The following is an 11,067-nucleotide window of genomic DNA, read 5'->3' as shown; positions in this document are numbered from 1 at the left end:
TGACGCCTCTGTAGCATAATAACTCAGTAGGTTGTCCTTTGATGCACTTAAATACCCTGTGGTCTATAATATACTCTGAGAGACAAAGGCTTGGTCTACACTACATACGTACTTCAGTATAACTGCGTTGCTCAGGAGTGTGAAAAATCCATGCCCTTCCGCTGACATAGCTACAGCCTCTCGTGGAGGTGGACTTACGAACCCGATGAGAGAGCTGTTTACCATCTGCTTAATGTCTTCACCAGACGTGCTACAACAGAGCCGCTGCATCAGCACAGCTGTACGAATGTAAATTTGTAGTGCGGACCTGTCCAAAGTCTGCTCTCAGGTTCTCCAGTGTAAATCCAAACTAATTCCATTGTCTTCAGTGGAGAGTAACCCTGGATTTGTACTGGAGTAGCACAGAACAATTTAGGCCAGACTTCCTTTGCATCCTATGCAAACCGATCTCTGTGTGTGAAACACCCTCTTTCCATCTCTTCCCAAATTCTTGCAGTTTGAATTTTTGTCTCTGTTGCAAATCCACATTTTAAGGGCCATGTTTAAGGATCTCAGGTTTACAAAGGAGAATGTTCCTGAGTCTACATTTCAATGCATATTTTAATTCTGATAACGTAGTTAAACCATCTGAACTTTTCTTACCATTAAACTTTTTAGTACAGAGACATTTAAAAATAAGTCTTTTTCCCCCCTGTACTATAAAACTCCCACTTCAGACTATGACACAAAAAGGTCTGTAGTCATAATTTGAACCCATCATTTTTCTTTTTTTTTATTCTAACTCAGATCTCCTTACACCTCTATCTTTAAAGGAATTTCTTACATCAGTGCTACAGAAAAGAATTGCTAACGGTAACAGGCTGGCCAGGTGAGCAGCACTCGGATAATCCATCCCAATACACACAAGTGCTGATTGCAAAAAAACAGATGTATGTAGATGGACCCCTGTGCCAGTTTGGAGAAATCCTATTGAAGTCAGTGGGGTTCCTCCACGGCACAGGGATCTTTACGTGCACATGACTGTGCAAGATTGGAGCCTTATTTTTTTTTTAAATAACTACTGAGTGTTTTGGATGTCCAATTTGTGACCCCTTAAAAGGGCCTGTTTTTGAGAAGTGTCAGACACCCAAAATCATCAGTCATGCTCGAACCTGTAGACCTAGATATCTATCTATGTTCTTTCATGGCCCCCATCATCATGATATCCAACAGCCTCATAGTCATTAAGTATTTACCATCATGACACCACTGAGAAGCAGGAAGGATGGAGAATTAAGGCACAGAGAGATTAAGGGCCTGATCCATCTCCCTTTAAATCCAATGGAAAGACTCCATGGACTTTAATGAGAGCTGGATTTGACACTAAGGGCCTGATGTTCAAAGGTAATTAGGTGCCTAAAGATACAAATAGGCAATGCAAAAACGGTCTTCAAAAAGTGTGTGTGTGGGAGGGGAGGGGGGCATCCTATCATAATCTGGAAGCAGCAGCTCAATTAATTATTTTTATGTATTTATTTATTTTGCTGTGTTTGTGACCTATAGTGCCTCCCCACTCCACGTGCGTGTGCACATTTTTTAAGTACTGCAGATAGGCACCTATTACAATCTTCAGAAGGCTTAGGTGCCAAATGCCACTGATTTCAATGGGAGTTCAGCACCAAGGCACTTCTCAAAATACCACTAGCCGCCTAGCTGTATCTTCAGGCATCTAAATACTTTTGTAAATCTGACTCTAAAAATCAACACAAGGTCCCACAACAAGTCTGTGGTAAAGGCAGGAATTGAATGGAGTGCCCAAACCACACATTAACTACAACCCCGTCCTTCTTCCTTGTTCCAGATATCCATGTCCAACAGTAACTTCAGCAGACTGAGCTAAAACTGTTTGATCTTTAAATTAAGTGAAATAAACATTTTAATTAAGATTGACAATTAAGTTAATATTAATAATTACATAACAATTCATTTAATTTAAAAAAGTCTTGCTGGAAGTTGATTAGCTAGATGATAGGAACAGTTCATTTACTTTTACAAACCTCTTAAATGTCAAAAATATATGCATTTGATAATCATTTTGTATTTGTTTAGCAAACAAGAACTCTCTTGTTAAATATGTATTGTGAGCAATGATATGACAAGGATCATATTCTCGGCCTACTCACCTTTGGAGTCCAGGCTGCACTATCCAGAGTAAATGCCAGTCTGCTCCAGAGCCCCAATATCCCGTTTCCCAGTATCTAGTGGAATCATAACTCTTAGTGACATTCATGCTCTGTAAAGTCAGACAGTCAGAATCTGCTCTCTACTGTAGGGATTACTAGTGAAATATATGTAAAGAACCCTGAGTACTGTTACCAGGAGCTGAATCTAGCTCTGTGACTTCACTGGGGGAATGTACAGTATGGGATTCCTAATTTAGCATTTTGCTATGGCAGAAGAGGGCTAATGAAATTCCTGTCCACAACAGAGATGAATCATCATATATATAAATCCATTACAATCAACACACCACAGAGATTAGGGTGAGAGATTGTGGCATCTGATGAAGTGGGTTTTAGCGCACGAAAGCTTATGCCCAAATAAATGTGTTAGTCTCTAAGGTGCCACAAGGATTTCTCATTGTTTTTGCATCCCATATACAACGCACAGAAAGGGGTGCCTCCACAAATGTGAATTTTGGCTGGATCAAGCCTCCCTGGCATATGGTTCACATGAAGTTTTGTTTTACAATTGCACAGTAGTGACCTGATTCTCATTTATGCTACAGTCCCTTTACACCTCTTTAGCAGTGTAATTTACACCTACTTTAAGAGCAGTGTAAAGTGACCTTAGTGTAAATTATAATCAAGCCCTAAATTTGATTACAATGTGTTAACTGTGCTTGACATTTATTAGTTCTTTAGATGGCAGAGGATAAGATATTGTCCTTTGGTGAATGAAAGACTGTGATTCACTCAAGGCTCACACACACCCTGCCAGTGCCATAAACCTCAAGTACAGCGCAAACAGATTATGGAGCACTGTAGATGCCTGGGGGTGGGGGGTGGGGAGAAATGTATATTCACTTTGGGCCGTAAACTGCTGCTTCTAAAAAAAATTACCATACTTTAGATAAGCAGACAATTCAACATTAATATTAATACTGATGTGGCATCATCCAGGCCAATCAGTATCAAAATGATCAATATTTCCACCGATTGGTTGTTTTTCGAAAGTGTAAGAAAAAATGCAATAAAAAATCAGATGGGAAAAAAAATGTCAAAAATGTAATACAAGGAAATGCCAGCTGGAGCTTCCAGTTTCATTAACTTTGTTTATGATGTCACAATAAATCTTCAGTGGAATGATGCCTGTGTACCACATGATTGCAATGCTATCCACTCCTCTAAGTATACGACTATGTATATAAAACATTTTACATGTATAGTTTAATCTGACACTGAGTATTTTCTTGAAGACTACTGTAGGCTTCATTTTCAGAGTGCTCTAAGACATTTGAAACATCTGACACCATAGTGGTACTGATACCAAAGTATGACATATCCTGAATTTTAGGACCAGTTGCGCAGGTTCCAGTAGGAGTTTAACATATATGTCCTGTCTGTCATGTATGTCTACAATATTGACAGAATGACAAACTAATTTCAAAGAAAAGCGATGTGAGGTTCTTTATATATATTTCATTAGTCATACTTACAATGAAAAAAAAACAACACTGACACTAAAAAATACATTACCCCTCTTAAAACCACCACTGATGTACCAATAACCTGTCTGTACATGATGAGTGGGAGTCAAGGGAAGTTTCCTTCCTATAAAGGAATAGATGTTTTCATAATTTTCTCTTTCATCCTGGAAAAAGTGTAACTGATTAACTTTTTAAATATTCCTTTATGTATGTTAAGATCAAAGTGTGGTGTGATTTTAATTTTGGGCTTTACATCTTGAAATTGAGTAATAGCATTTTTTATTCAATTTTTCAGTGAAATGCGGACAGAAGAAATGTGATATCTTGGCATACAATTATTATTCCTTAAAATAAAATAAAAATCCAAAACACTACCCCTTGAGTTGTGGTCACTGGATATATTCCAGAAAGTTATCTTCATTTTTGTTTTAAAAGAACTAGAAGTCAGCATGTTGCTATTGCTTCTTGACACAAAGATAATGTCCTTTATGTCCAGTTTACAGCTCAGTTCTGTAACACTATCATAGCAGAGTCTTTACCACTTTAAATGATAAAAGTTTCAATAGGCACTTTAGTGGAATTAAGAAAAATCTACCACTCTTCCACCGTGATGCCAGAAAGCTAGCTTCCGTCTAAGTTGTCATATCAGTACATTGTAGCTAATAGGCCTGAGCTTGTCTCAGTGTTATTCCCAAGTAACAAAAAACAACAACAAAAAAGTATATCTTACAGGGTTTATCCTCCCTTTGCAGACCAAATCAAAACTGACAGTATGATAAATATAGTAACTTGCTGGAAACAGGTGCTGTCTTTTATAATCAAAGGAATCTTGTCCTATAAAGCCTGGGTTTTATTTTTAATTTGTTGTTGTTCTAGTTTTCTTATTCTTTCCTTTTGGGTCCCCCCGCCCCCCTTAAGTGACTTTATCAGTATTATAATTTTCTTCCTCTCCGAACATCTCTGCCAAGACTTTAAAGCGGGGTCCCCAGTCACTCAGGTAATCGTAATCCTGGTCTGCCTCTGTAGTAAGTGAATCTATAGAGCTCAGAGACTCTGCTACAGATCCATTTCCTTCGTAGGCATAGGTTGCCAGTGAATCATAAGGGGGTGCAGTGGGATCCGCATCGTTTTCCTGCAGCCTTTGATTAATGAAATCTCTTATGTCTGTGTTGTCTTCCACTGGTGGTCTCTGACGTGGGAAACATAGAGAGTCTGGTTTTATATCCCTGCGTATTTTGTTATCTTCAATCACTTTTGGATTCCTCAGGGCACCGATGTCGAAAGCCTGGGTGTCTTCCTCCCCACCTCCTTCATCATCATAATGGATAACATTGTCTCTGATGTCTTCTTTAGAGGTCATCAGGGTGTCTTTTTTCTTCTGCCTTCGAAGTGCTACGTACAGCACAACAATGACTGGAACAAGGGAAGAATTGTAAATTAAGACAAGTATGGAAATACCTTGGCTGTCTGCTGACACACTAATATATCCTTCTATGATAGATAAGAGCAATCAAAAGGACCTTTTCTTTAGAAGACATGCTCCTGCTGCTTTTTTTTTGTTTAAACAGTGCTATAATCAGTAAGGTAATATTTGCAGCTTGACACACCTAACGCCCATCATTGCTAGCTATGCACCGAATAATGAATAAGCCCTCAAAGGGCTTGCCTTTACTATAGAGCCATGTAGGAATCATATTTTTTTTGTTTTGAGGGTAGTTTCACAATGTGAAAATTTATTCCGTTCCAAAATGGATGGAAGAAAATTGAAAATTGTTAAAATTTCCTGCAAGCTGAAATTGTGGGGGCGGGGGGGGGGGGGGGGGGATTGTTTTGGATTGATCAGAACTTTTCATTCAGATTTTGCCTTTTTTATTTCATATTGTATTTTATAAAACACATTTTAAAATAACTGAAACAAAAATAATTTTGAAACAGAAAACCAATGTTCTGTATCAAAGAGGTCAAAATGTTCCTTATCGCTGTTTTTGTTGTTGTTTTTTTTCCAATTTGGAAATTAATTTTCATTAATGGTGACATATTTTTGCTATACGTTTTGATTATTAACGAACCAGCATATTCTGGTGGAAAAGTGATTCATAATAATATTTGAACATGACCTTGAGGAGTCACACTAATGACATGATGCTGATAGTGACTCTGCAGTCATGTTCAACATGATATCAGTTGGTTGGGCTTAAACCCTGGTCCTAATAATTTACCCAGGAACCAGTGACACAGTACTGAACATGACTTCTCCCTGGCTACACTGACTGCAGGATCATGGCCAGGGAGAAGTCATGTTCAGTACTGTGTCACTGGTTCCTGGGTAAATATCAATATTGTGTTAATTAACATGGCTCTTCAAGGTGGTGTTCTAACTCAGTGTAATTTTCTAGTGAAAATGAATCTTAAGGGTACAGCAGGTTGACTTTTGAAATATCTGATTTTAAAATTTCTGTATCAGGTAGGTTTCTTAAATAACAATTATGGAGGAGGCTGCTAAGTTACAGATACAACAATAAATAGTAGAAAGTGGGTTTGAGATATAGAAGATCACTTTAGGCTATGGGGAGTACTAAAGATTGTCATTGACAAATTAATGTTCCTAGGGCAAGTGTAACATAGCACACTGTTACCACACTGAGTGCAATGCAGAGAACCACTAATAGACCCAAATCCTCTACTCTGTACAAAGCCAAAGTAAATGGCCCTCAGAGTTCTGTGGGAATCAGTGATGGAACTGACCCCTCAGACTCCAGAGTCTCTTAGCAGCTGTTGCTATAGTCCGTGTTACCCAGTTGCTGTGTCACATCATAGAACTATAGACATGTAGGACTGGAGGGGACCTTGATAGGTCATCTAGTACAGTGTTTCTCAATATTTTTGGGCTCAGGACCCATTTGTAAAAGTTTACGACCTGTCTCAACCCAGTAAATAGTCTGAGGGTGGAGGTCCTGGGATGGTTTTGGTCAGATCCTGTCCCTGGTGGGGGATGGGTCTTGTCAGGCACTCGCTCCTCAGTGGCAGCTCCTGCAGCTCTGTACTGTGAGGTTGGTTGGGCTTGGCTCTCCTCTCTGGGCATTGCAACATCTGGGGTTGAAGCACAGCTCAGGTTTGGCCTGTCCCCCTCACTGGACTAAATTTGTGAGAGTGAAGTTGTTACCTAGCTCATGGGGCTGCAATGCCACTCACTCACATTTTGCCTACCCACGCTCCCATCATCAGGGGCAGGCCATCCAGCACCATCTGACAGAAACAATTGGAGTTGCCATCTGATCCTTTGAAACATTCTGGCAACCCGATTTTGGGTCCCGACCCCAGGGTTGAGATACCCTGACCTGACCAGTCCCCTGCACTAAGGCAGGACTATTAGTAGTAATAGTGTTATCTAGAACAGTGCTTTTCAACCTGTGGCCCCCAGATCCTTGGAGGTCCACAGACAATGTCTAAGATTTCCAAGAGGGTCCACACTGCCATTTGAATTTTTTTAGGGGTTCACAAATGAAAAATGGTTGTAAATCAGTGATCTAGACCATCCCTGACAGGTTTTTGCCTAACCTGTTCTTAAAAATCTTCAAGGACAGAGATTCCACAATCTCCCTAGGTAATTTGTTCCAGTGCATAACTATCTTATATGCCGGGATTGAGTGTGTTCATGCGTGTGTCCTCCACCAGTAGTTGTGTGTAAGGAGCTGGTTTGAAAAGTTTGGATTCAGGGCGTTTAACACCTTTAAGTACTATTTTAGGCATAAGCTAACACCTATCAGAATCAGTCTACTGTGTAAGCAATAAAGTAGGTTTGATTACATTAATAGTGTACTAGGGCTTTATTCTGGGGAAGATAGGCAGTAGCATGGGCTGCCAATTACACTGTATAAGTAGGTTTCAGAGTAGCAGCCGTGTTAATCTGTATCTGCAAAAAGAACAAGAGTACTTGTGGCACCTTAGAGACTAACACATTTATTTGAGCATAAGCTTTCGTGGGCTACATCCGAAGAAGTGGGCTGTAGCCCACGAAAGCTTATGCTCATATAAATGTGTTAGTCTCTAAGGTGCCACAAGTACTCCTGTTCTTTTTACTGTATAAGTAAGACCTCATGGTAAAGAGCGCTTGTACTCAAACAGCAATGTCATGCTATGGAATCAGTTTCTGTACAAATGTTATATTATTTTGCAATGGTCCAGTCAGCCACAGTCTACATTATAATTATGTCTTCTTGTCTCATTTCTTCATTCTTCTTACTTAATCCCTCATAATAATTGAAGAAAGGCCCTTACCAGGTAGCTGCTAGTGTGGACTTAGTAATTTTAAATATATGGAAATCAGTTCCTCATGAAAGGTATTTAATCAACACTGTTTCAGAGCAAAATTTGCATTTCAAACCAAACTGTAAGGTATTTTTTCCCTACTCCATAAGAAATGTGTAGTGGTTAGCAGATTGCATGCTCGGATTCAAATTAATGGTCAGTGCTTTGGGATATTTTTCAACAAAGGTAGAAGCATAAAAGTTCTCTTTGTAAATAGTCATACATTTTCAGTGGCCTTTGTTAAACAATAAATGGAACTATGGTGACTCAAATTAATTCACAAGTAGAATCAGAGACATACTTTGTTACAGGATGAAAACCAACCTAGAAGTATAACAATACACAGCAATATTGCGATCAAAGCTCCTGTGCTGAGTCCAACTGGTAGGAAGATTGCTTCAACATTGCAGGATAGGATGGTACCATCAGAATCGCATCTACAAACGTGGATAGTCATTGTATTTGTGCTGCTCTGTACAGGATAGCTGCTGTCTTCTATCACAACTGGGAGGAAATACAAGTCTTGCTGCCTACGGCTGTAGCCACTTCTCCTGGTTTCAATTCCAGCTGTGTTGTCTGCAAAACATGACAGTCATCATAGGATTGTTTCTATTGTGCTTCACTTAACATTTAAAAGTTTGTATTTTGTTGAACAGCAGAAAAATAATCTGGCTTCCTGAATCAGTGGATTATATATGCTCTGTAAATCCCTTGGTTCATTATTACTGAAGCTGTCAAATTCAAATCAGATGCAGCCAAGTTTTTTTTTTCAAGGCAACAACTAATCTTTGTTGTTTGTATACATTTATCCTGCTAAGCTTGACAGCTAACATTTCAAAGCAGAAATGAAAAAGAATATATATTTCCTTTTTTTTTTTCCTGTTACAGGTATTCCATTAGCAGGGGATTTCAATCTTTCCTTTCCTTTCCTTGCAGTGGAGTTTGGATCAGGTCCCCATTATGAATATGTCTCACTTTAACTCCTTTTGGATTTGACAATGAGGCAGCTGGAGGAAGCACAATACCCCTCGATTTCCCCACCCCACTGAAAACAGACAATTAAAAAAAAAATTACAGGAATCAACTGAGCCCTTCATACCATTAGTACATTTGCCACTAATCAGTGCGCAAACTGCACAGAGCTCCCAGGAGCTGAGTTTTGCCACTTCTTCCCAGCAGGAGCTGACTTACCACTGCTTTACATGAATCAAGCAAACTTGAGTAGGAAAGCAATGATGTGAAGATTAAAAGGATTAAGTAGAGGCGAAAGGAAAAGCATGATTGGAAAGCAATTTACTGTCAGGTCTGATTGGGGATAGCCTGCAGTGCTCATTCCCCTTTACCATCTCCCCCATGTGCATTACTGTCTAGTTCAGATCATTTGCTGCAACATTCCAAGAGTTCACTTACTAGATGTTTTTTCCCTTCCCCCTTTGAATCCTGCCACTGAATATAAAGATTAAGAGCCACATCCAGCTCTCAGATACCTATGTTCAACAATTATTAAAGCTGATAGGAGTTGAGTGCAAGTATCTATAGACCAGATTTCTTAAGCACCTAGATACTATTCTGATTAAAGCCGGTTGAACGTTGTCCAACTGAACATCTTTCTGTCAGACAATGGTGTTTCATTGAAATTGAAACTTCCCACAGGAATGTGTCAGTTTTGACAACATTTTGTCATGCTGGGGCAGGGGGGGGAGCTTTTTTGATAAGGTCTAAAAGTTCCATTTTTGACCTGAACATTTTGATTTCTTTAATATCAACATGGCATTCCATTAAGAAAATAATTTTATGTTGTATAGTAATGTCAAAATTGAAACAAAGATTTCAATAGTCCCAAAATACTCCCCCCCCCACTTCATGAGTAATTTTTGAAGGTTTTTTTTTTTTTTTTTCTAAATCAGAATGAAGACAAAGAACATAAAAATTCTGGAATGTATCACAAAACAGAAACGGTGGTTCTCACACAGATCTAATTCTGATTAGGTGCCTTACGGTTGGTCTACACTTAAAAATGCCACAGCTGCACCACTGCAGTTGCGCTGCTGTAGCGCTTCAGTGTAGAAACGACATACACTGATGGGAGGGATTCTCCTGTCAGTGTAGGTAAGCTACCTCCAATAGGTGATAGCTAGGTCAACAGAAGAATTCTTACATTGACCTAGCGCTGTCTACCAGGAGACTTAAGTTGGCTCAGCTATGTTGCTCAGAGAGTGTGGATTTTTCACACCCCTGACTAACGTCGTTAAACCATTTCTTTTTCATTGTAGAACAGGCCTTGTAAGTACAATAACAGACAGGTAGGATTTGTTCCTAAATGCAAATATCAATAGTTATGGGAAATTAGCATAAAATGGGCCTAAAAAGGCTCTTTGGATGTATGTGTGTGCCTCTGGCACAGTGTTGACTATTCTGGTAACTTGTATTTTATTGTGAGTCCTGCAGTGCTTGGTGTTTTTTCTTTCTTTTATACCCAAACTCCTGGAATCAGGATAATCTCAGCTTTCATTTAAAAATGTTTTAAAACCTCATAGTTGCAGAGAGAAGCTTAAAAACATGAAATCACTTAAAATATTGTTTTTGTTTCTTTGAATATCTCATGATTTTATGCCATTTGTGATTTTTGGGAGCCTTAACGTATAAGGTTTGAATGGTTGGGGCTGGCAAAACTGCTGCCATTGCAGTTGCTAGGATTCAGTACACGTCATTAAGAGCAGAATCTGGTAGACTACTTTGGTGTGGTTTCCACTCAGCCTTTGGTCCCACTGATTTCTTCCCCCTACCCCGCCTTCCCCTCAAGAAGAAAATCAGTGTTATGAGACAAACTCATTCATGCTTCATTTCCCTTCTGTGCCTTCCTTCTTCATTTCATGGCTGAACTTGAGGTAGAACTGGATGCAGCTGTTTCATGACAAAGTGCTGCTTTCTTGAAACCAAAGCTTCTTGTGGGAATGTAACAGTTTTAATGAGAGAGGTTTATCAAGCCCAGGATGGAATTTCTGGAGAGGGAGAGAGCGAGCCATCCCAGAACAGCCAATTGCCCAGTGGTAAAGGCACTCACCTGGGAT

General features: G+C 39.3%; 1 protein-coding gene across 2 annotated transcripts in view; it reads right to left on the bottom strand.

The window, feature by feature from the left end:
• Positions 1-3,653: 3,653 nt before the first annotated feature.
• CDH12 (cadherin 12) overlaps positions 3,654-11,067 on the bottom strand; it is an 864,422-nt gene continuing 857,008 nt past the window's right edge. For both annotated transcript variants that reach the window (XM_054020329.1, XM_054020330.1), the window contains 2 exons: positions 8,321-8,572; positions 3,654-5,101 (listed from right to left, as the gene is read on the bottom strand). In XM_054020329.1, coding sequence (XP_053876304.1) covers positions 4,602-5,101; positions 8,321-8,572 — 752 coding nt within the window. In that variant the 3' untranslated portion in view covers positions 3,654-4,601. The remainder of the gene's footprint in view (positions 5,102-8,320; positions 8,573-11,067) is intronic.

The sequence above is a fragment of the Malaclemys terrapin genome, chromosome 2, assembly GCF_027887155.1.
Source record: "Malaclemys terrapin pileata isolate rMalTer1 chromosome 2, rMalTer1.hap1, whole genome shotgun sequence".
Classification (NCBI taxonomy): domain Eukaryota; kingdom Metazoa; phylum Chordata; order Testudines; family Emydidae; genus Malaclemys; species Malaclemys terrapin.
The sequence above is the reverse complement of the archived record's forward strand: the minus strand, read 5'-3'. Positions and strand labels throughout refer to the sequence as shown.